The 26,038-nt window shown below is 42.2% G+C and overlaps 1 protein-coding gene across 1 annotated transcript in view; it reads left to right on the top strand.

The window, feature by feature from the left end:
• HS6ST3 (heparan sulfate 6-O-sulfotransferase 3) overlaps positions 1-20,804 on the top strand; it is a 310,434-nt gene extending 289,630 nt beyond the window's left edge. The window contains exon 2 of the mRNA XM_087757251.1: positions 17,679-20,804. Coding sequence (XP_087613377.1) covers positions 17,679-18,384 — 706 coding nt within the window. The 3' untranslated portion in view covers positions 18,385-20,804. The remainder of the gene's footprint in view (positions 1-17,678) is intronic.
• Positions 20,805-26,038: the final 5,234 nt, after the last annotated feature.

The raw sequence follows: 26,038 nt of genomic DNA, 5'->3' as shown, positions 1-26,038 counted from the left end.
CCTGCCCCTCCTGCGCCTGCCCTCAGCCTGGCTTCGTGCGTGGGCTGCACAGCCCCTGCTCCGACCCCGGCGAGCGGCAGGCACGGCTCTGAAGCTGGCAAGGGGTTTGAGTGACACCATCCCGCTCCCACTCAGTTTTTCTCTGCAGCCAGCTCAATGTGCAGAGAACCTGGGTGTAGGAGCAAACGGGCTTAACCCTAGCTAGGAGAAAGTTGGGTTTCTTCTGTATCAGCCCAGCAGTCCATTGCACATGCAAAAGCTCTGTTTCTTCTGCAGCTCCTCCAGGCATGAAGTCATGCTGCTGCTGTGTGAGAACACAAATAATGAGGGAGAAAAAGACAAAAAGAAATGGGGGGGGAAGGTGGTACCAAAGAATGAGAGAGAAGTTGGGAGGAAAAGAAAAAAAAACGCACACGTAGTAAGTGCATAGTAAGAAACACTGCAGTTTTCATAGCTCTGATGAATCACAACGTTGTCTTCCCAGTTGGAGTGTTGAGATTGTGCTCAGGGCTCACCAATTTAAGAATTTTATCCCCAGATCCTTTGCTCCAAGGCATTTAGCATGGATTTTTCATTAAAATCAGGATTTTTTTTTTTTTAAATGCAAGGGTCAGTCTCTGTGTTATGTTCTGTATATTGGTTTGTTCTATATATTCAGTTTGCTTGCCTTTTTACAATAAAGGCAGGCATGTTTTAGGATGAGACAAAGAGAATTGCGTTTAAGAGTAAAAAACTCTTTCAAGAAAACTGTGTATTCTTCTCTCATTGTCTGGTTGGTTGCCGTTTGCACAGCATTTGTCATAAATACATCTTCCTGTTCTGTCGAGAATACTGGGACAAAAAGAAAAAGCAATTAGGTTAGGGCAAGTTGTGACTGTCTTTATGAAGATAAGGAGGAGTCTGTACCGTCCCTTCTTACCAGCCCCTCTTCTTCCGACAAGGCAGGCTGGGACGTCTGCCAGGGAAGACTTTGGTCTGGGGAGGGATGCTGGACGGGGGCAGGTAGGTTTCTGGCCTCTGAGCAAAGCGTCTCCCCGGGGACTTTGGGGGAGACTGTGCAGCTTGGTGGCCACTGCCCCCAGCCCTCACCTGTGGGTCGCGCTGTCGGATGCCGGTACGATGAATGAGGAGGGTTGCCCGTGGCTGCTTACCCCGCTCACTGCAATGGCCTGGCTACACCGCCGGGCTTTTTCCATTAATGCTCAGGGAATACTAATATGACCCCTCAGCTAGTCCCCTGCTACACCTCTGAGGATCCCTGCTGCTTTTCCAAGTGTGATTTTTTGATGATAAATCCCTGCTTGTGCTAATGATTGTTCCTAGCAGTAAGAGTGGTGTTACTGGAAACAACATGGAAAAACGTCTGAATGTCTGAAGTGAGTTATTTTTAGAGCTGTGGTTTGCATGAGTATGCTTAATGCTTCTGTATTTATTAAAGCCATGGAGCAAATTAAAGTGTCACGAATAAAGGTCTATGTGCATACAAACTTCCTTTTCATTTAGGCAGAGCCATAGTTTAGCCTGAACATACAGCAGCTGCTCTCTCAAGATGGAGAGCGGAGATACAAGTGCTAAACAGCACTTGGTGAGACTACTGGGATGTATAGTTTTGTCATACATGAAAAATGATACAATTAAAACCAAAAATTTTGCCTTAGAAAAAGCCCACTGAAAAGGAACATCTTCCAAGTAAAAAAACAAAACCACATTAGTTTGCATCCTTTTCTTTTTTTGGCTATTTTTACTGGGCAGGTAGCATATCTTCAGTTGCTCAGGAAACCATGAAGAGTTTTCTTTTTTAAATTCACAGGTATTCATTTATGTATAATTATGTAATACTCAGTGTATCAAAAATAAGATTGAGCCAGACTAAGTAAGTAATCTACTCCATTAGATAAAAGATACGAACACTGAAATCATTACAACTGTAGAAAAAAGTTCATGATGTTAGGAGATTTTAACCTGATTTTTTCTGTCCTGTTTGCATCACTGCTGGGTTGTATTGACAGTAATATTCTGTATGAAACAGAAAGCAATTTATAGAGTCTATAAAGGAATCTTAATGAATGTTTCATATTCAAATCTTTGTGTTATTTAGGATACACATCAGCAACTTTGCTCCTTGTTAATGCAGAAATATCTTTCATAACCCTGTCATCATCCCATTTCCTTTAGAGCAGGATAAGTTTGTGACCTGAAAAGTACTCTGGCTCTTCAAAGGGAAGGGAAAGGAAGAAATCCTCAACTGCAAAGACAAAGATCCTTACCATTAGGTATTCCTAGACCTTAAGCTCAATTTCAGATGGGTTTTGTTTCTGCTGCCTGAATTCACGTTCAGTGTCTGCACAGATGTTCATTAATTTCTGTGAGAGATAGATACATTTGAAAATAAAGTCCTGCACACTATTCCCCTGGCCTTTAGTTCAGAAAGATGCTAGATCATGTTGAGTCTCAATGTCAAATATCTCTGTGGGGAAAGACAAGAAAACCTGACCTATTTGCATATGTGAGGGGGTATGGCAACAGTCTGCTGCACTAATGTAAGAGAAGGTTATTTTACGATAATAAAATTGCAAAAATTATAACCCGCAGTTCAAAAAAGTAAATTCCTCCTTGCGTTTACAGACAAAAAGGAAGAAGAGTGGGAACATCAGCTCAGAGACTGTGGCCCGTTTTTAATAAGGGCTGAATGGCTTCATGGCCCCTAAAAACATTTTTATATAAATGAGTTGAGATAATAAGGCTAATCAAATGTCATGCTTCAAGTAGTCAGTTCATGGCCTGAAGGGACTGGGAAATGCTTTTCCTCCACTGGAGAGATGTGCTTCATTGATGAGGATTTGTCCATTCTGGAGGAGGGTTGCAGAGCTAAAGGCATCCCCGATGACTTGCTGCGGACAGTAATTCATATGGACTCCCATCAGCACCTTGGGTGTTTTATCTTACCTGAATGCACAAGTATTGCAGCAGCCTGAACTCGCTCATCGACATCAGTTAAACATGACCATGTCATATGGCCGTATTGCTGAGCAATCGTGAAAACTTTGCTTAAAGGTTGTGCTGCAGATCAAGGTGCAGAGATTTACTCAAATGAGTTAGCAGACTGGCGGGTTTGTGCTGTATCGGCAAGGCTGGATTCACATAATCGCTTGCTAGTTTTCCTGAAAGGTAAGGAATCCCTCATAAAAGCTGGAGGTTAGAAGCCTAGGCTTCTTTATTTCATGTTATTACCTTCTTTCTCAAAGCATAGCATCCACAGCTGATAGTAGTACATTGCAGTGCACAGCCTGGCATGTGCTACATAGGCTTGATTCGTTAAGGTTGGAGGTCAGAAGAAGGAGATGGTCCGATTTGTGTCAGGTATTCCAAGGTCAAAGGGATGGTAAATAATAGAAACCTCACAGAGCTACAATTGAGTTAAGAAGATGAGGACATATAACACTGTCTCCATAAAATGTTCAGAATATTAAAGCAAATAGCAAGGTATCCCAAACAAGATTTGTTTTCCATATCTGCTGGGAGTTGAGAGGACAGTGCAAATAACTTTAATACCATTTGTACCTTAACTGTTGTGCCTAGGGGATGCATTCACACAGAGCTGAAATCACTAATAGCACTTACTTTGGGCTTACCCTACAAATTACAATATAACATAGAGCCAGCCTGCATCTTGGAGGCTGCCTCGCCATGGCAGTGTGAGCTGACTCTGTGGTGTGCGTGTGTAAAAGGTCTCGTTTTGGCTGGCTATTGCAAGTAGTAAACTTGGAAAAGCTTTATCAAAGTTCTCTGCACGCCAGATATATAGTGGAAATTGTATGTAAAAAAATGATTCCCTTTCAAATTCCAGGTTTTGTTGTATAAAATTCTATCATAAACTCAATTCTAGTTGGTAAAAACTTTGTTCTAAGATACCATAGTGTCTGTAGACAAAAGCTTTATGACATAAATTTTTGGAAAGCAAGTTAAGCTTTTGCTAAGATTTGGGGAAGATAAGAGGGCCCCCTTGTGGAAATTGTATATATGTAATATATATATGCACACATAGCCCACATAGTCTGAACTGATGTGGAAAGAAATCTGTTAGGAGGTCAGTGGAGGGGAAGACAGCAGTTTTGCTTATAGCTTTGAGTTGTATTATTCATAGAAAACATTTCTGGGTTTGATTAGGTGCTGCCAAGTATTTTAGTGAAAACACAAAGTGCAGTATAAAATGTGCAGTGAGTGGTCTATCTTATAAGTATTAAATTGAAATACCCCATCATCTTCGTGCTTAATGTCTTACGGGAAAAACGTGTGCTTACATCACAAGAAGAGGAATGTTAGGAGAAACAAAGTTAGCATTTTTGTCTTACAGCTGAGCAATTTCCTTAGCTTTTGTGAATTTTTTTCAATGAATGAATATGAAAGACTACTCTTACAATGTTTTCTTTAGTGGAATCACCTGAAATTCTTTAATATCCGTATTACCATATTGTTTACCTCATGGGAGGCAAATCTCAAAAGTTATGACCAAACCTACATATTTTAGAAACTCAGCATGTAGGACAAGAAAATGGTTGTGATGCCTGGATTTTGTGATGATCATTTATAATTTATGGTCATTATGCTTGATGTCAGAATTAATAAAGACTCGAGGCAAAGCTCAGAGAGAATAAATTGATGTACTTTCAAAGGGATTTCAATTACTGGGCCTTTTTATTGTTAATTACTTTATTAATTGAGCAGAATCACTGTACTGATTCAGAATGAGTTGCAGTGAAAAATCCCACAGAACTTTCACCTGAGCATCCCAGATTTGAAAGAGAGTGTCTGCAACTGAGCTATTAGTTGGAAATCGGAGGCAGCTCGGTCAGGATAGGAGCCTGGATGCACGCCACTTGCGGCGCAAACTTGGTTTCCAGTAAAGCCAGCTACAGAGGAACATTGGAGATGTCCGTGCTGCTTTATTCTCCTAGCCGGAGAATAAAATGGTATAGCAACAGCTCCTTCAAAAATGAGAAAGAGGATGAACGTAAACATTGTAGTTGAATTTAACATAAATATTTTTGCTCTGTTTCAGACCTAACAAAATCTGACTGAAGAAATATAAATCTCAGAAGATTGAAGGGTCTGGTTACATTTCATTTGTCTTTTCAGGAGTTCTTTGAAATTGAATTTTCCCAAGCAGGTATATTCTTGTAGGCAGCCAGGACTCTTGAGATAACAGATCTCTCGTCATAATTCTGCATGAAAGCGTGTAGCGTTTTTGTCTTTATAACCATTACAAAAGGCCTTACGTTGTTTCAGTAACTGAACAGGTGGGAGTTCTGCATCCCTGTCTCTTTGCATCGGAGCTGGAGGCATGCGTGCTGAGGGCAGCTGGAGCTGCATGCTCAGTCGCCCAGGCAGTAACCTGCTCCAGGGAGACTCCTCCTGAAACAGGGACTTGCTCTACCCTTGCTGGCAGCTGCTCAGAGACTGCGACATGATAGTGAGGAAGGTTTTGTGGTTTGTCCTGTGTTCATAAGGGATATTTTATGAATCCTATTGTGCTAAACCTGTGATTGTAGGCATCAGGCTTGATCAGGAGGGTCCCTTCCCAACCTGGTTTCTCTAACCCTTGGAAGCTATGTTGGCAAAACAAACTCAAACTGCGGGTCCCTCTTGCTGCACTGTCTCCAGGTTTGCTCTTCTCTTGTCCCTTGCCTGTCAGCACCTTTCTTTTGTCTGGCCAGCCCTTGTTTTCTGCTGCCACTTGATGCTGTGGGTCATCCCCTTAGCTTGTCTCCCCTGTACTCATAACATCTCTCTGAGAAAGGCAAGTTCGGTACTTCGTCCCCGAGCTGGGGCTAGAGGCAGCTCCGCGAGGCAGCAGGTAGTACAGTAGTGCAAATACATCTTTATTTCATTTTCCTTCCTGTGCAGTGGCATAGCAAAGGCAGAGACAGGAGAAACGATTTTGAGTGAAGATGTCACATGTGCCCCAGATTGGCGTGGTTCTTGAGACACAGCGATGACCTGTGCACAATAGGGCTGAGATAGAATGGGAGCGATGCGAGCAATGGATTCCTCCTTTGCCAGTGCTGGATTTATTATTCTTTCCGGCACAAAGCTCTTGCATACAGCACTTTTAAAGAATCTTATAAGACACCGTATCTATTGCTTTTGAATAGTATTTCCTCCTGTGTGTGCTCACACACCGTTTCTTACAAGGTACAAGGTTTTTATTATGTGTGTGCTTGATAGAACAACCAAATTCTTATTATTTGATTTAGTATTGCATTTCATATTTATATTTCTTTCAGCAAGGCTCTTGCTACTTCACTCCTTTCAGCAATTTAAAGAACACTTAGAACAACTGAGCTTGATATAATTTAGGCAAAGAACAAAAATCTCCGGAGGGAACTTTGTTAGATTTGTGTCTCATCAAGAAATGATTTACAATTTGTATCAAGGTTGTCTGATGGAAAGTGGCAGCTTTGTTTTTCCATCAATCACCTAATCTGTACATTTCTATTCCAGACCGCTTTGCTCTCAAATAAATTGCCATTTCCCCATCTTAACCGTTCTCTGTGTTCTCACACGCAGCAAAGCTGGGGCCGCCATTCTCAGCCTTTGGGTGAAACATGTAAATACGCAGCATCTGTCTCTGATAGGAGAAGGGAAATTTACCTTCAATAAAGTATTGGATAGGGTGGCATCTGCAAAGTTACTATGCAAGGCAGAAAACATGAGGCTGAGCATAAGAATTTCCTGGTGGACAAGAAGCTGGTAACAAAACGGGAGGTGCTGAAAGAGGGACTTTCTGGTGAAAGGAAAGTTATTAATGAATTTCCTCAGGGCTGGTCTTAGCTCTGATCCTATTTCATGTTTTCATTAACGATGTTGGCACAAAAAGCTGAAGTATGTTAATGGCATTTGCTTAATGACCTTGAGGATTTCAGTGGAAGAGGTGGAATGAAGTTTGGTAGCGCAAAGTGCAAGATCGTGTGTTTGAGGCCGGCAGAAACAGATTTCCTCTATCAACTGAGTGCTTATCAGCTGAAACGGGGGAGTGGAAAGACCTGTGTATTAGCCAGTAACACAGGGAGTACGAATTCCCAGAGTTATGTGGCCCCATAAAAAAACAACTGTGAGGCCTCATGTGAAATTTGCCCAATTGTAGCCATGGATAGTGAGATGTGCAAGTTCAAATGGCAGAAAAGGACTGCTCTTGATAGTCAAAAACCAGAACCAATCTCAGGATCTTCCAGCACATCTTACTTTTGTGAGCCTCCTATCAAAAGATAGCATGGAGAGCTGAGATGTTGGAAAATTCAGGGTGCATCTCTGAGTGTAGCGATCTAAGCGTGACCCAAGGGGGGTCTGCAGCGTGGTCACTTCTAGCGTGTCTTGTCAGAAGAGACAATAACAACTAGTTCAGCTTTGTAAACTGAAAGCCGAGAGGTGTGTTTGATCTCTGCCCTCCAACTTAAATGCTATTTCTCCTTCTCTGATGTTACATTTATAACTCCTCTTGATGTATTTTCAGCGTTAACCCAAGAACAAGATGTACGTCGACCAAGACCAGGTTTAGTTGGGGAATGAGACTCATATTCCTAACCATGAGAAGCAGCCTTCACAAGCTCTTTTCAACGGGAGCAATGGCATGAAAGGGATACTTCAAAAGGGGCTAGGATGTTTTATGAAGGGGATAATAGAGTGCTGTTATCTGTGCTGGCAGGGGAGGGCACTCTGATGGCTCTGGGAGGCTCCTTTTGCTAAATAAATCAGCAGACCATGTTTCTGGGTACCTGAGCATCCTTAGCTCTCACTACTGTGTGTTTTCTTCACTGGCAATGAGGCTGAGTTTATCCACATGTTTAAATATAGAGTTAGATGCCTAACTTTATGCTCTGTGTTTGAAAATTTATGCCTAAATCCTAAAGGCAACACACAGGAAAAGCATGTATTAGCTCAGAAAGTTCACACATATTCATGTGCTATTCGTGTGCATTTTCTAAAATACTGGCATTAAAACCATGGGTAGCTACATCATTTCATTAGTCTAGGAGCTGCTCAAGATCCAGACTTGATACCTGTGAACAGAATTAATTTCTTCAGGGACACGTAGTTGCTGCACTGTCCTCTCCAATTTCTAGAGACTCTATATTGAACAAAGTGTCATTGAAATAAATATTCATGAAGTTGCTCAATAATTCAGCGTGTGCTGATTCAGAGTGTTATAGCCCTAGTTAAAATCATATACAAAAAAACCAATCTCATAAAAGGCAAAGCACATTCATAGAATCATAGAATCATAGAATCATAGAATCGTTAAGGTTGGAAAAGACCCTTAAAATCATCGAGTCCAATCGTTAACCTATCACTGCCAAGTCCACCACTAAACCATGTCCTCAAGCACCATGTCTACCCATCTTTTAAATACCTCCAGGGATGGAGACTCAACCACTTCCCTGGGCAGCCTGTTCCAGTGCCTGACTACCCTTTCAGTGAAGAAGTTTTTCCTAATATCCAACCTAAACTTCCCCTGGCGCAGCTTGAGGTCATTTCCTCTTGTCCTATTGCTTGTTACTAGGGAGAAGAGACCGACCCCCACCTCGCTACAACCTCCTTTCAGGTAGTACTCTCTACTCTGTCTTGGGTAGCCGGGAAAGAACAAGGGAGGACAGGTATGATCTAGTTGGCGAGTTGGTTCTGGTTTGATGTGTTTTCTGACAGGACCATACGTCTGATGACAGAAGACTGTGTGCTGTCATGCAGAATTGCAGAACCCCGGGGGCGGGAAGGGACCTCAGGAGGTCTCTCGTCCAACTCCCTGCTCAGAGCAGGGTCACCTCTGAGTGCAGATGGGGTTGCTCAGGGCTCTGTCCAGCTCGTCTTCAAAGCCTCCAAGGGTGGAGGGCACACAGCTTCCTCGGGCAAAGCTTTGCCAATGCTTAATTATTCTCATAGTGAAAATGATTTTCCATGTATCCTCCCTTTTTTCAATTTGTGACCGTTGTCTCCTGTTATCCCACTGTGCACATCAGTGAAGAGCCTGGCTCCATCTTCTCACTGACCTCCTCTTAGGTACTGGAAAGCTGCTGTTTGGTCTCCACCTAACGTCTTAGACATGTCTTTGAAATACTTCATTAAAATCTGCATCCTCACAAGTTTATGTTCTCCTATGTCAAGAAAAGAAGTCTCAGCACTCCCAGTTTTCTTTTGCAGCAGTAGATCCTGAGATCCATTTTCACTAATGATTTTGAAGGGTGTATGGCAATGTGATATGTAGAAAATATTATTATTATTTTCATGGTTATTCATTACTTTTTTAAAGTACAAAACCACAGGTCCTAACTCCAAAAGCCTACAGTGTTTTATAAGAAAGTTGTCAGTTTGCATTGTTCCAGGCCATTTGTCTTCATGCCTAAAGTGTTTAAGAAAAAACAAATAGGGTCTCCACAAATGTGTTTTTTACCATTGTTTGTGGTACAGATGATTTTGGAAGTCATCTTTTTTCCATATAATATAAATCTAAAACAGTGTTATGTTCAAATAGCTTACGGAGTATCTCACTCTTCTCATATCCTCGCATAGCTCTACACCATTATTGAATTTGCTCTAGCTTCACTTCAAGGAAAATTAGACTCTTTAGGTGGAAAAATTCCTAATGTTGTACTTGCAGCATTTGTGTTGCCACAGGTTCACTCTCTTTCTTCTGCTCTTCTGGATTACCCTAAATCACAGCTGTTTAAAGTTGATGTCAGAGAGTGAGTGATCTCTAAAGACACTTTTTGTCATTGTCATGGTTTAACCCCAGCTGGCAACTAAGCACCACACAGCCGCTTGCTCACGGTCCCCACCCTGGTGGGATGCAGGAGAGAATCGGAGGGGCAGAAGTAAGAAAACTTGTGGGTTGAGTTAAGAACAGTTTAATAATTAAAATAAAATAAAATAAAATAAAATAAAATAAAATAAAATAATAATAATAATAAATTGTAGTGAAAAGGCAAACAACGAAAAAGAGAGAGAGAGAAACAAGTCCCAGGAAAAACAAGTGATGCAACCACACACCACCCGCCAGCTGACACCCAGCCAGTTCCTGAGCAGCGATCGCTGCCCCCCAGCCAACTCCCCCCAGTTTGTACGCTGAGCATGGCGTCATACGGTATGGAATAGCCCTCTGGCCAGTCTGGGTCAGCCCCCCTGGCTGTGCCCCCTCCCAGCTTCTTGTGCACCGGGCCGAGCATGGGAAGCTGAAAAGTCCTTGATTTAGTATAAGCACTACTTAGCAACAACTAAAACATCAGCGTGTTATCAACATTATTCTCATCCTAAATCCAAAACACAGCACTATACCAGCTACTGGGAAGAAAATTAACTCTATCCCAGCTGAAGCCAGGGCAGTCATCTGTCATTCTTTAATCAGGGGTGGGACACTGATCTTCTGATCAACAGCCATGCAAAAAAATAAAATGGTGCTGTAAAGCTTTCCTGAGATTTTTCTGATACCATGGATACAGAACTTAATTTGATATTTCAGAGGATATTTAGGGCAAAAAAAAAGGGCTTGCAATTTCTAAACAGAAAAAAACAGGACTTTTACAATGAGTCCTAAAGCAACAGTTTAATGTAAAAGAAGCTGAATTTGGTGACGGGGAGTCTCTCTGCTAACATGCAATGAAATGTGAGGTTTCCCATTTCTTAAGTGCTTCCCGGTGCCCAAACGCCACATTTCTCTTGCCTGTAACAGACTGTGTCGTCACAAGTAGCTTCCTGAGCAACCATCTTGGCTCTCCAGAACCAGAAATATAATCCTAGCTGACTCCAAGCCCTCCCCTGTCTCACTGATATACTGATATAAAATTATGGTAGACTGGTTTTCTAACTGCTGGTTTGGAGATTTGTGTGGAATAATAAACAACTTACTTAAAACTTCTGTTTACTTTGGGAATGCTCCAGCTCTAAAACCATGCTTGGAATCCTAACGTGACTGGTGTATATATATCACAGGTACAAAAAGTCTTGAAATGGAGGTTCTCTGTAGTTACTTCTCACTTGTTACAAAATGTTAGGTTACTGGTTAGTTTTTGAGGTTGGCCTGAAGCTTTCACTCTGTTAATATGTCTTTGCAGGCAGGGAGCCTTTGCCTGCAGGTATGGGGTTCACCTGACAGATGGAGACACCTGTATGTAGGCGCCCACAATGTAGACAGCTCCAAGTCAGCGGGTATCTACGCTCCTGTTGTGGTCAAGGTACACAGTCCAAGGCATAGGGAACCTCTGAAGTGATACAGCTCATGCCAGAGCCGGCACCTACCCTTGGCCAGCTGCGGCACTCTCTGGACACACACCACTGCCTGCATTGAGCAGCCCCCCACTGGCTTCAGAGGTTGCTTAGACACATCGCTTATATGTAGACCACTGCATTTAGATGTCTCGCCCTGGAAGTAGTATCCAGTCCTTTCTCTGAGCAGACATGTCCTACAGATTGAGCTGCATTTTATGTCACTGGGATAGCAAAAGGGGTAGTTAGCCAACAGAAGCTTGTGGCCAATTTGGAAATAGGAAACAGTGGCCAGTTTGTTTTTCTGGTTGGATTCAAAGTCATGGGACAAAATCCCAGAGGAATAATGAGACATATCTAAAATTGAATAATTTTGTACCTCAAAGTGAAAGTTACAGTTTTTGTATTTAACTTTGCTGAAGTCAATGGCAAGTTCTCCTTTAACGTGGAGTAACTGAGTGTCTATAGGACATTACAGCCACTGCTTTAAGTAAGCACAGTGCCATCATCGCAGTTAAAAACAGCAGAAGTGGTGGGGACTCAGATCCTCTGAAAAAACAGCCAACTAAGCAGTTTTCCTGCATACTGAATGGGTGAGGTATGTGATACGAAGGGATAAATGTTGACTTCTTAATGGTAACTGCTGTTCTTTCAGTAAAAGACTTGGAAAGAAACCTATGAAAACCTGAGAGGACAGCTAATAATATTAAGGTCGCAAACTTTTGTAAAGGATGTCTTAGAAAAACATTCCCATCACAGTGGTCTAGCATCCTGAGACAGATGCTAAGCTTAAGAAACCTATGTGCTGTTGCTACACCATCTTCGCAGAAGTTTGTGGGCTAGCTAGTGTTGATCTGTCTGGCTTGGTGGATAAGCTGTGTGATGCTTCCTGCAGCCGATGGGTATGTATATAGTTTATGGGCTGTTTCGTAGCTTTTTCTCTACAGTACTGTTGTTCTGAATAAGGAGTGTACAGTCAGTTCTTGTTACGTTGGACAGGTTATCTGTAAATTAAGCACAGCATAGATGCAGTGACACTGCACAATAGTGTTGCCAACCATAAGCTGATACATCTGCATTATGCCAGGATGACTTCAACCAGTTTGGATCAGCCCAACAATGTTTCTTTGCTTTCTGCCTGCTGCCACCATCCTTGTTGCATGCTCTTATTCCCTAATTGTTCATGTATTGCATTATCCTTATTTTTGTTTCATTTGTTTACCCTCTTCTCTTCTCTTCACCATTACCCATACTGACAATACTTTTCCTGAAGAGAGGTTGCTGATCAGTGGTTAACTCTCTTATTGCCTCCGAGAACTTGGGCTTCAGGATAAAACTGGGAAGCACAAGGCTTTTGTCCACATAATGCAGATCCTTCTTAACCCTTCATCTTGCCACAAGCTCTGTCGTTAGCAGAAGCGTGCCGCCAGGCTGGCTTTTACTGGGTATTAGACTTTTCCTCGGGAGCACACTCACTTGCAGGATTGAAGCTGCTAACTTCTTGTCTCAGCTTGGGTCGTAAACTTGACCAGGGCTTTTATTTTCCCTGCTACCAGGAGGAACCAGAATGTGGATGGTTTTATGATGCACCTGGGTTTTTCAGTCGTTTTAGTTCTTCTTTCTTCTGTCTTCCAAAATATTCTCCAGTGACTCTTTTTCCCCACCTCAAATATTCCTCCGTCTCTACATCAGCTGCTATGAGTGTGCTGTTCTCCTTTTATGAAGCTCATCACTCTCTGTATGTAAGGTCTTGCCTCACGCTTTGAAAGAAGAGGGAATAGCTTAGTTTTTCTCCTCTCTGAGCCTCCGAGAGAGCTGCGTGAGCTCTCCTTGTGCCGGCTGCTCCACACGAGAGCGGGAGCAACAGAGAAGATGCCATTCATCCTTCTTCCCCGGGAGGCCCTGGGGAACGTTTTTGTTCTCGATGTGCGGTGATCCTTCCCGTACTTAGTAAATCTCCCTCCGCTGGGACGTCTGTTCCGTGGCGATAGAAGAAGAGGCAAAATGCCCTGGTTTGTGATCACCTCCAGTAACATCAGAGTCTGCTCCTCTGAAATTAATTTCTAAACCAGAGCAATACTATTGAAGGATTAATGTAAGATTAGAGTATTTATGTTAAAATAGCTTATAATGTGAAGGAAATACATGTTCTTAGGTTATAACTAGAAGCTCATTTTAGCTGTTCTATTAATTAAAGGTTTCCTTTGCCTAATGCTAATGAAGAAACTGGATTTCATGCCAGTGGGATGAGAGCCTTCTGAATTCCCAAGTGCTTTTTAACTCTAGTGTAAAAAGTAGCGTGCAGCTCACGCTTCACACCGGTGCTTGTTTGGGACTGTGCGTGGATTGCTGAGCCTGACCATCATGGTGCTTAGCGTCTGTCCAAAAAATCATCCATCCCATAGTGGCAACTTCGATAACCCATTAATTTCAGTACATAATGCTCAAAAGGAGCAAGTTGCATGAAGTTTCCTTTCAGGAGGAGCTAACGTCGTGACTAGTGGGCTGGTGTTGTTATAAGGATTGTTTGAAGTGTAATCTAAAGTGTTGGTACATGTCTGCATGTTTATATAGACAGTCACAAGTTACATTGGCAAACACACACTATGCATTTACTATGATTTTTCTTTCATTGACAACTGCAGCTTATGGCCACATTCGCATGTAAATTTTTACACACACACACAGAGTGATATAGATATAGATATAATTTGTATGCTTTTTAATTAATTTGGAATGTTTTGTGTAAAACATCTTCTCACTGACATGCCAGGGTATTCTGCTTGGCTGGCCTTTAAGCACTGAGGCTGTCTGTGACAGCAGTTTGAGTAATCGATGATGGGAGTCTGTTGAAATGAAGCCTATAAGTCTGTGATGAGTTTGCTTTGTCAAACAGGGTAACAGAAGTTATTACTTAATTCTTTGCTGGGTATTTCCCACAGTGGGTAGCTGCAGAGTTTCACATAGCCACGTACGCAGGAGCATGGGCGACTCAAGCGGGTCATTTACACCGATGAGAACAAGCGCACGTCTGCATTCGGAGTGGGTCAGGCATGTTCAGTATATAGCTGACTTGACGCTCTTTTACGGAACAGTGAAGAAAGGAGAGACTGAAGGCCATCCCCGGTTTCATATTTTTATGAACTACTTTCTTGTCTTTATTATGAGCTGACTCCTCAGCCATTCCTAATGTGTATTGTACTGAGTATTAGGCACTGAGAGCTCTGAAATGCTGCTATATTTAATCCATAAATGTCAACATCTGAAAACAATTTCCTGAGATAATTTTTATAATTTTCCAACTGAAACACATGTGCATGACCTATCTATTTTTACTTATATCATTATTCTAGAGACATGGCATCCTTTTCCCTGAAACAAAAATTTGTGCCACAACTGCTGCACAGCATCCTCCAGTCCTCTGTGTAGCTTTGTAACAGTGTCATCTGGACACGATCAGGTGGAAGAAATGGTAAGGTCTTCCAACCTCAGATTGGTTAAAAGGGTGATGGAGGGTCATGAACAGAAGGTTAAACAGGAGGTTGTAAACTGTGCATGAGGCAGGGGTGGCTGCACTCTTACTTATTAGTGCCTTGGAAACTAAATGTGCATCAGGCTGCTGTTAAAGGTTGTCTGCAAGATGAAGAAGCCATTCAGTTGATAACACAAGAAGGCAACGCTCTGAAAGATGTACAAACCAGAAGCAAGTTAATCAGGATAGCAAAAACAGACGGAGAAGTCAGGTAGTCACAAGGAGGAGCAGCAACAGACTGGCAAAAGTTTCTCGCCCAGTCTGCATAAGGGAAGCTGCGGATGTTATACAGAGACAGGCTGTTCTCATTTCCCTGCATTTGCTTCGTACTCCTGTTTATTGCACATCAAACACATTTACATATCCAGGGATGAAATGGAAATGATTGATGCAAAGGAGGTATTTTTGTTAATTGTTGTTGCTCTGAGTCATGCCTGACTGGGACTGCTGGAGATGGGTGAGGAAAGACAGAACTATTATTAGAGGTATAAATAATTGTCAAGAGCAACTTTTAAACCCATCTGTTACCGCATATCAACATCCAAAATTATCGGGGGGGGGGGGGGGGGGGGGGGCAGCAATACAAGGACTAAGCCAACACCAAGTCTCTGTTGATGTAGATGTTGGCAACTGCCTCTGAATCTTTGTCCATCTTTTTTCATTTCTGCTCCCTTGGAGCTTCAATCATTTTCTGTCCCGACCTTATCAGTGCCTGCTGGACGTTGCCACAGCAGTGTCTTACGCTCGGAGCTGATGGGTGTTTGAGACTTTGGCTGCTTTATCTGCACACCACTAGTGAAATGTGTCCACTTTTTGTGCTGTTAGTTGGAAAGCAATTCTTAATGTGCTCTCATACATGCAAGGTAGAGCCAAGATGAGATGAGCATCCAATTTGAGAAGGGAACGCTGTGCTTGAAGTGCTTAAAGACAGTGCTTTTTGCAGCGGAGCTATACTGCAGAGCACACAGGAGGATTTCTGGTCCTTCCTACTGGGCAGTAGTGAAGCGGGATTTTAGAAATACCTGTCTATGAACAGTTGCGTGATCCTTGGGTTCACTGTTTATGTGGGCTGTGTAAGTAACAAGCGGATCCAAACAACTGAAGTGCAGTTTGATCATGTGTGAGCAGCAACCAGCAGCAACCCAAGTCCCAAATTATTTTGGAAATATCATCCTTCAGAGTATCATCTGATGCTAACACAAATCATGGCTTCCAATGCAAGGGATAATGAAAATAGATCCATGGCACTCCCTAGTTTATATCCTTCCACCTGTACCCCTTCTGCTGTGAAATACTTCTTGTAACAGTTGTTTCCATTAGATAATAGTTCAAGAAATGACCCTGCAGCAGTTTGTAGTTTGGCCTCATAACCTTATTCCAGAAAATATATTATAGATCCTGTAGGTGGAGAACTCAGAATGACTAAGGAGAAAGCATTCAGCCCTGTTTCCTTTTGCTTTGTCTGCACTGAGGAATATATCTGCATTTTTAGGAACGTGGGGAAATACCTATTTTTATGACAAACCTGAGGTTTATGGAGAAATTATGGGGAATCTTTAGTGGCAAAAAATGGGTGATATCTGAAAAAGAAAGGTAATCGTCTTGGAGATTGTTACCAATTTCGAGATTTTTCATTTAAGTGGAGCTAGCTCTTGTATGAGATGGCCCTCACAAAGTGTGGATTTGTTTACAGGGTAACTTGTCTTCAGCAAGTTTGCCTCCTGCTTACTTGCTTCATCCTTCTCTAGGCCCAAAAAAGAGTACTGAGATCAGACTTTCCTTAAGAAATCTTAGGACTCATGATTTATTAATGTATTGTTTGCAGTCAGATGAGTCACGCAAACTCACGAGCCTATTTTTGTACCAGGCTGTGTATTAATTTTAGTCATGAATCTTCTGCTGGTTATTCTAGCTGACAGAAATCATAAGTATTTTGGTTTTGCTTTGTCTTTATGATATCACCCTGTAATTCAGGTGAGTTGTTATTGAATAAAACATTTCTCAGTAAAAATCCTCAGTCTGTGAAAGCCTGCTTGAAGCATACTCAATTGCAGTCCATTTCAGATTGCCATAAATAGATGTACAAACTCAATTCAGTAGCTAAAAGATGAACTGACAATGTGAGTTCTGCAGTTATTTGCTCTATTTGAAATCAATATTTCTTGGTGTCTCTTTTGTATTCTTGACAGGTGAGGTTGAATAATGATAATCTTTATATCAACAAATGCTTTTGTACTACGTGATTATAACTAATTTCAATCAAGCACTTGTCTAAAATTAAGTCATATAAATGGATTTTGGGTCTCTCATTATCTTTACTCCAACCCATTTAATAACAGGGTTCTTCTTAAGTAGGTGGCTCATGCCAGTCTTCCACATGGTGTTATTTTTAGCACTTGCAGCATCCACATGAAATTGCTCGTGCTTCTCTTATATTCTGACCAAGCGCTGTATGGATTATCATCCTATGCATCTTGTGAGACATGCGTGTCTCAGTCCAGAAGAGAAATGGCAAGATTATATAAATCTCTTTTCCCACTCTTCCTGATATTGCTGAGGGTTAGCATTTCAAAGTAGAGGCGAGTACACTCCAGTTAATTGGCTTCTACATAAAGTAACTACCACTGAACAGCTGATAGGTCAAAGTAATTCCTTTTCTCTGATAACTGCTTATTTCCTTTCATCTCTCTCTCTTTCTCCCAATTTACCTTGTATTTTATTCACAGTATTTATGAAGCTTTAAGCTTTTTACTGTCTCAGAAGCAGTCACTTTAAGTGCCTACATTACACTGGAAAAAGTGAAGGGGGTGGTGGTGGTGGCTGGTAATCATTTTACTGGAGAATAAAAAAGTGAAATCCATTGAATTTTAAAACTGTGTTTAATGATATGTTTCAGGAACTTCTATTACATCACGATGCTGAGGGACCCGGTGTCACGGTACTTGAGTGAATGGAAGCATGTCCAGAGGGGTGCAACGTGGAAAACTTCCCTTCATATGTGCGATGGAAGAAGCCCAACACCAGACGAGCTGCCTACCTGTTACGAAGGAGATGACTGGTCTGGAGTCAGTTTACAGGAATTCATGGATTGTAGCTACAACTTGGCCAACAACCGCCAGGTGCGCATGCTGGCAGACCTCAGCCTGGTGGGGTGCTACAACTTGACTTTTATGAATGAGAGTGAAAGAAATATGATTCTTCTTCAAAGCGCCAAGAACAATCTGAAAAATATGGCCTTCTTCGGGCTCACAGAATTTCAGAGGAAAACGCAGTATCTCTTTGAGAGGACATTCAACCTGAAATTCATTTCCCCATTCACCCAATTCAACGTTACGCGGGCCTCCAATGTGGACATTGGTGAGGATGTGCGGCAACGGATAGAGGAGCTGAATTTCTTGGACGTGCAGCTTTACGAATACGCAAAGGACCTGTTCCTGCAGCGCTTCCAGTACTCCAAGCAAGAGGAGCATCAGAAGAACCGGCTAAAGAGGCGAGAGGAGCGGCGGCTGCTGCGGGAGCAGAGAGCTCACCAGTGGCCAAGGGAAGAGGCAGCAGAAGTAACCATTACTGAAGATTATAATAGTCAGGTCGCAAGGTGGTGACAGTCCTCCATCTTGACTAACTGATGAGAGGATCAGAGTGTTTGTGCAACTTGGCTACCTGGGAATTAGCCAAGCAAGGCCTACCGCTTTGGTAAATGAGACCATGTCTGACAACTACCCCTTCTTGTCTCCGTTTTTCTTGGTTTCTGCCAGTGAGGAAAATGGTTTGGTTTGGTTTGGTTTTTTTTTTCCTCAGTAGGCATTAATTAGTGTTATTAAATGGCAGTAGAATAGATTCCTGTCCAAAAAGACTTCATTCAAAGCCCTAAGCTATGAGGATGGGTTGAAGAGAGAGCGTTACCAGATGTACCCTATACAATCTGAGCTACCAGAACTTGTGCAGACATGAATGAAAAATTGAAAAAAAAAATCTATTTTGGTTCCTCTGTGACATGAGAGCTGGTTTATTTCATACTGTCCTTTGCAACTGTAGTGTGTAGCTTTCTAGTGAATGAAATGGAGGAAAGCATATTGCCCTTCAAACTTCTACATGCTGTGTTTTGATTAAGGGAAGAATTTGCTGAGGTGATTAAAAAAGACCTAGGAAACGTGGGATTGGGGCATGGCTCGTTCTGTTCTGTTAGCCAGCAGTCAGAGATTATTTATAAGTGAAATGATGGGAGGGTTAGCTTATTTCTCCTCGAGTACCAAGCCCAGCCAGGTAGCAACCGTCTTTCTGAGCGCGTGTGGCAAAGAGAAAGCCTTGAGGTCCACGTGGCAGCTGGGCACGCGTTGCAGAGATTATCTGGCTGGAGGCAATGAAATCAGCCTTTGCATTCACAAAAGGTGAAGAGAGGCCAAGCAAACTCCAGGGAAGAGGAAAGAAAGAGCAGGAAAAGCTTAAATATTAGTGTGACATTTTCCAGATTTGCTGTTAAAGCCTGGAGATGTATTGTCTGTGAAGGTAGGCAGGTTTATGATATTGTCTGTTAAAATACATTGATGCCAAGTGAATAAAATTTAAATTGGTTTTCTCTCTAACTACGGTAGTGGCTAGAAAAAAAGTCAGCTTTCATTTTTATAGGATACATAATGGATATGTGGAAAGTCTCGGTATTTATTACTCTGTACGAAGATTCTTTGTAAATTTATTGTTTTCATGATGAGAGATCTGTATCTGTTTTTCTTCCTTGTCTAGAAAAAGATTCAGTGGGTTCTTCCTCCACGTGTTACATTCTTGTGGCTAAACTGCATCTATTTATTCCAAGATTTTATGTTGTTCCATTTGTAATAGTGAAATTTTAAAAAGAGGATCCTGTGCACCATAGATCTTTTGAGAGAGTTTTTTTCCTTCTTCTAGCATAAATGTTAAAGCATTAGGAGGAAATTTCTCTAAGTGCCTCAACGTGGCTGCTAAATCAAGATGCTGAAAGTATATTATTGCATGCATGAATGGCTTTTACCTTACAGATTTGCTAATTAGAAATACTGGAGTACCTGATGTGGATGCACATTTCTCATTTATTTTCAAAATTCAAGGTTTTTATCCAGTCGGTAAAAAAAAATAACGTGTTACAGAAAGAAGAGGCTGAATTTGAAAATTTGTCTCTTCATTTCCAAGTCTTTTTCTTTTTAGTGCATGCTGTATCTTCTTTTCTTCCGACAATGCTATTGCTACTTATCTATGCACAATATCAAAAATATGATCTAATGATCCTGTTGAGAGTTAATGTATACAATAATACATTAAACATGGAATATCATAACGGCTGTTAAGAAGTGAAGAGGGCTATCGGGATGACTCCTCGTTATCAATGTAGTTTATTAGCAATATGCTGCTTTATGCCTGATTGTCAGCGTGCTACTTTTGGGGTGAGTAGCAGTGGTTTTTGATCCATAATACCTGTTCCACTGGTGGATCATGCGCATCTCCTTCGACTTCCATGTTCAGAAGGGAGAACGCAGGACTGCAGATCATCATTCTCCTGCCCAAGCGTGACATGTCTGCCTTAGAGAAGAGTGAGGAGCTCTCTAGACTCCCTGGACGGTACCACTTGGATCCCCATCGCCTGGAAGAGGCGCTCAGACACCTCGCTCACATATGGACACCTACTTTCAGAGATTTAAATTGAAACATTTACAGTCTAGGACTGAAGCTCGCTCTGCGTGGCTGCAGGATGGCGAGGCCATGAAGAGCTAAACCTGACCGGTATTACTGCACCATTAGCGCAGTACAGGTAATTCACAGCGAGCTGCCATCTTACCTGCTGGCAACAAGGCTTCAGGCTGGGCTGGCCCTGGCCCTGCAGAGGGAAGGAGCTTTCCAGCTGGTGGTGCAGGGATGATGGGGAGCTGCTGCATCTCCCTGTTCCCAGGCCCATTGCTGCATCTTGCTGCAGACCCCGCAGCAAGAGAGGGGAAGGATGCCTTTGGCACCTGATATGCCACGTCCAGGATTTGCAGGTGCGCTCCTTGTTTCCGTGAGCGCAGGGGGCTGTGGGTGCTGGGGGTGCTGGGGGGGCCCCAAAGGACACCCCAGCAGAGGCAGAGGTGGGGTGAGCAGTGGCACGGGATGTGCGGGAGAGGCAGGGCTGGCAGGCAGAGCAGGGGGGCTTGGCAGGAGCAGGGCTGTGCAGGAGAGAAGACAGCCACATGGGAGGAAAGATGCAAGGCCAAATTCACATTAAGAAGGAAGATAAGCAAGGAAGTAGAATCAGTCCCAGCCCATCTTTTGTTGTAAAGCATCCCTTCTTTTTCCTCCTAAGCACGAAAAAAGGGTCCCCTTCCTTGCGTCCCTGCCTCTTTCCCCAGCAGGCCACCTCTCTGCACCGCTCACAGCAATAGGGGCCTCGTTTTTCATTTAGAAAATGCAGTATTATCTTTTCAGGGGAGAGGAGAGAGAGCTCAGAAATTGTTCCCTGCAGCCTCAGCAGTGACTGTAAGTATCAGTTTCAGCTGTCTAAGCACACCAGCCGTTCTCCAGACTATTCCTTCTGCCTGACACGAAACAAAGCCTAATGAGGAACATCGAAGCAGTCTTTGGGCAGTTTACATTAGCTTTAATAGTTTTGCAATACCTTAATGCGATGCCTAACCTTTTCGTCAGTCATTTCCCAGGAGACAAGATTAGGATCCTGAAGAGCTGCTAATGTGCTGTAGCGTCTATGTTAACGGGATTTGCCTTAACGCTTGGGATTTAGTTAAAATTGAAGTTGGTTTGTTGGGTTTTTTTTTCCCTGGAGCCTGTGTAGCAGATAGCCCTGGTTGTGCAGGAGAGGTTAAGGTGGAGGCAGCCAGCGGCTGAGATTTTGCCCAGAGCCCCTGGGAGTGAAGGACCCGGCACCTGCCTCCCCAGCTCCAGCAGCAGATCCAGCAAACTCGCTACACCAACAATACTGTTTTTCTTCACAGAATTTCCTGGCACATGAAAAATAAAAAGTAGTTTGGAAGTACTTTCAGGCTGACTTCTAAGACACAGGCTTGCAGCTTTTTTCCTCTTGGGCACTGCGCCCGAAATAATGTAACGCAAAAGCAAAATAGAGGCCCTGGTTCATATCTCTGTTACTCCAGGTTTTCGTTGCTCTGACAGCACGGACTTCACTGTAATTACACTGGCTTGTATAAGATTGGAGCTCAGCGTGTTTCTTTCAAAAGCTTTGTGAGCAACAACGCTATAGGATTTCTGTCCATCTTCCTGGCATTATTTTGTTGCTTAAACAAGGCAATTTGGCTTCTGCTACTGTGGTGCTGAAACAAATCTCATTCTTTTGTAATGGAGATGTACTTGCTAATCTCTCCCATCACATCCTCAGCACTGGCTGCCTTTTCCAGTTACAATTCACTGTAGGCTTGGAGCAAACAGAGAAACATGCTGTGTCATTAAAACTTGTTCCTGGTAATTCGATGTCTAGTCCAAGAACTCAACCTATTGCCTGTGGGCCATACTTTATTAAGGAATGAAAATTTGTCCTCTCTTCCCCACTTCTCAGTGCTAACAATAAAAAGTTTTTCACCATGGGGAAAGAAAAAACCACTGTTTCTGATGTTGGGTATTCTTCACTGCAGTTGTGTTAATAGTGAGGCTGCGATAGCCTCGCTAGGGCTTCTACCCAATATGCGGTAGTTATTGGCAGTTCACTAAAAACAGAAGTACAGAACAAAAAAGTGATGGCAGTCAGATCCAGAGCCTAACTAACTAACTGCAGCATATCCATTCAGCCAAACCAAATGGCGGGTCACATCACCTTCACTCTGGAGATGTTTCAGATTTGACGTCCGCTACTAAACCAGGAGGTTTCTTAAGTTGGCCTACTCGTTAACACACGCTTCCTTCTGCACTAGTGGGTTCTTGCTTCCCACCTCCAGTCTTGTATCAGTTATGAGCACTGATGTTATAAAACTTATCTCACTAACACTTTTTTTTTACTCCATTGCTGTTCCCCTTTTATATGTGGAAGTATTCTTTTTTGGTCTGGGATAAGGAATATCTTGTTTTCAGGCTGGTGGAGGCTACCCTGTACGAGATGAACAATCACAATAAAATCATTCTGCTGGAGCAGATTGCTGTATCCTCCCTACATGTGGCAAAAGCATACTCGGAAAAGGTACCCAGTTTGCACTGAAATACTTCTTTCAGTTTGGTTCTTGTACTACTTTATCTTACTTACTTTATATTTTGTGGAGGGAAATGGGTTTGATAGCCTACAGCGTCCTTGGCTTTCTTCTTGGCCATATCACTAGCTCTGTGATTTCAAATAAATGTTGGAAATGAAAAAAAATTAAATCAAGAGTTCCCATCAGTTGCCATATTTAAGATGAAAAGGTAAATTAATAGGCTGTAAATTACTTTATTCTTTAGGATTTTCCTTCTGTTTATGTGCAATAATGTGTGTGAACTCTGCTACTAAGAGATTGTATTGTGAGTAACCATATCTGCTTTTATTCCTATTTACAAGATAGTTTGTAGACCTAGGAATTTTCATTGATGTAAAGCACAATTTAATGAATTATTTAATGTGTTTAACCATTGTGATGTCAAAAGCAATTGTTTTCATATATTTATTTGTTGGTGGTTTTCTGTAAAATGATGCTCATTAAGAAATCTGTTCAAAATGAAAAAGTTTTGTTGAATATTGTTGGGTCCATGAATTACTTATGAGCAACAAATAAATATTGTTTGCGTTTTTGAAACACTAAAGGTTCCATCTTATCTACATAGCCATAAAAATGACTAAAAATTCTTCTGTCAGGCCGGTTTCAAGCATTAGTAAAGATCCGCTGTGACCATAATTATGTTTTTTTAACAAAATGTACATGGAGGAATATAACTAACTATTTAATTATGCTGGGGCCCAATACCAAATCTTTTGATTCCAATTGACTTTGGTGGGCTTTATCTCAGATTGAATTAAGACAGGAGACTTGTGACTTGAATAGTCGCCAGCTCTAATTCAAGTGACCCCAGTGTCAGCATTTCCATACTTGGATTGAATTAAGACTTAAGTATGCAGACAGTGGTAGTGAATTCATTGTACTTCATTTCTACTCCAGCGGCACTGAGGACCAGTCCCAACTGTCAGGATAATCTCATGAGCTGCTGTGGGGAAGGATGAGAAGTTGCAGTCTGTTGCCACACCATTAGCCTCATATGCGTGCCCTCCTATCTTCTGAGGGTGTGTGGACCTTGGGAGGAGCTGACTGCTTATTCAGCCGTACTATTTCATGTAAGTGCATGAATACAGTGAACTAGGTGAGGGACGAGGAGCATGGAGGAGCATGGACAGACTTGAGTAAGGAGGAAACACTGACCTCTCTTTTACAGAGTAACTGAGGCCCTCTGCTAGGTCTGCAGTGGTCCGGGCCCGTTCTATTTTATCAGACCAATACTTCTTCACATTTCTCGATTTTCCCAACAACAAGCCTTGCAGACATGCCACATTCCTGGAGGAGAGTCTGGTTAAAAGAGAAGGCCATGCTGTGGCAAATTAGGATGAAGTGAACGTGACCCACCCCTTTTTGATCAAAGTTGACCTCTGCTAAGTGCTGTGGAAAGCTATATTAATGGTAAAAAACATATCTAGTCTGCATGAGAAATTGCTCTTGGGACACAACAAAGACAGCATTTGACGAGGGTAGCAGAAGAAAGGAGGCTGTCAAAGGTTCTGGTTAGTTTTGTTTTCTTAATTGTTCTTCACATCACCTTAGACTCAAACAGCTAGTGTTTAAGAAGCGCTGTTGTAAGCAGGGGCTGTTTGAGCCTGTAATAATCAGTACCTCTCTAGAATTTATTTTCATATCAGTCTCCCATTTTTTTTATTTCTCTAGTTCCATTCATTTCAACACCGAATTCATCTGTACTGCTGGTTTGCTCTTGAAGTCTACATATGTGTATGTATATACATGTGGACACTTAATACATCAGAGAGCCTTATGACCAGGTTAATAATCATGAAAAACAAGGTATAATTATACATATGCCTTGCAAAAGGACTGTGTTAGATAACCTTTTGTAACCCCTTTCAGTGCTATTAATGAAATCCCCACTGCAGGTTTATGTTTTCATGCCACCCGTCCTGATGTCAGGATATAACATTTTAGGGAAGCAAAAGGGTTGGAGGACTTGGTAATCTCCGGATTTCTGTAGATTGTGGTGGTAGTATCTCATTGCTTGCTTGGTTGCTGCTGTGAAAGAAGCTTAGTTCCTGGGAGACAGATGTCAGCCTCTGGAAACTCATACTGTTGTTTGAAACCAAACCCCCAGAAGCTGATGGCCAAGTGGGCATGAAGGCTGGATCCTGACAGTGAAGGCCAGGTGGCATGGGGAGTTCATACTACCGGGAAGCAATCGAGGCTGCTAAACAGAACCATCCAGTGCTGTTTATGGTGCCCTGAAGTTGCCCACCTGACCTTCAGCTGCTGCTCCAGAAGGATGCAGGTCTCAGAACAGATGCTTTCTCAGATATGTAAACCCTGTGCAGGTGTCTCAGATACCTGCAGATCTCCAAACAACAGTCTCTCCTCCTTGAGACTTACAGTTAGGAACCCAAATAGCTCCCACAGTGTTTGTACCATTCGGGGGCATCACTTGAGAGAATCTCAAGTCCATCATCATCACCAGTTGTGAGCACAAAATTAAATGCGCTGCAGGGCAGCGTGAGTGATGGAGGAGCAAAATGAATGTTGTTGCATTTCTGGGTCCTGCACTCTGGTGAAAGCAGTTATGAGGCAGGGGCAGCAAGATGGTAAATGAAATAAATGTCTGTATTGCTGATAAATATTACTATCTAGCAAAAGGAGAAACGGATTTTGCCACCAGAAGACAGATAGGTTTTTTCCACATACATGGTTACATTTCAAGAAATACATCAGAAGATTGTACTGTAATGTGCATTTTATGGTACAGTTAAAAGCAGGAGTCCAGCATTGCCGGACCGTATTATGTACAACTGGAGAAAGGCTTTGATTTTTAAGATTTCATTCACATTTATTTCTGTTTTACCTACAGAGGCTATACAAGGTGTGACACCTTTCAGCATTTCCTAAGAAATTTGTGAGTATGCCCCTAAAATTCTGAATATGAGCAAGTGAGATTAGACAATATGGAGGTAAGTCAATGGCTTATAAATCTTGCTGTCCTGTAAAAGCACAGAGTGCTGAAAACATGTAACGGTGAAAATAAATAAGGCCTGCCCTACACAGACAAGGGGGCTACTGC

The sequence above is a fragment of the Nipponia nippon genome, unplaced genomic scaffold (assembly GCF_047370975.1).
Source record: "Nipponia nippon isolate SJK-2023a ecotype South Korea unplaced genomic scaffold, ASM4737097v1 scaffold_2, whole genome shotgun sequence".
Taxonomy (NCBI): Eukaryota; Metazoa; Chordata; class Aves; order Pelecaniformes; family Threskiornithidae; genus Nipponia; species Nipponia nippon.
Note: the sequence above shows the minus strand (reverse complement) of the source record. Positions and strands in the feature narration are given on the sequence as shown.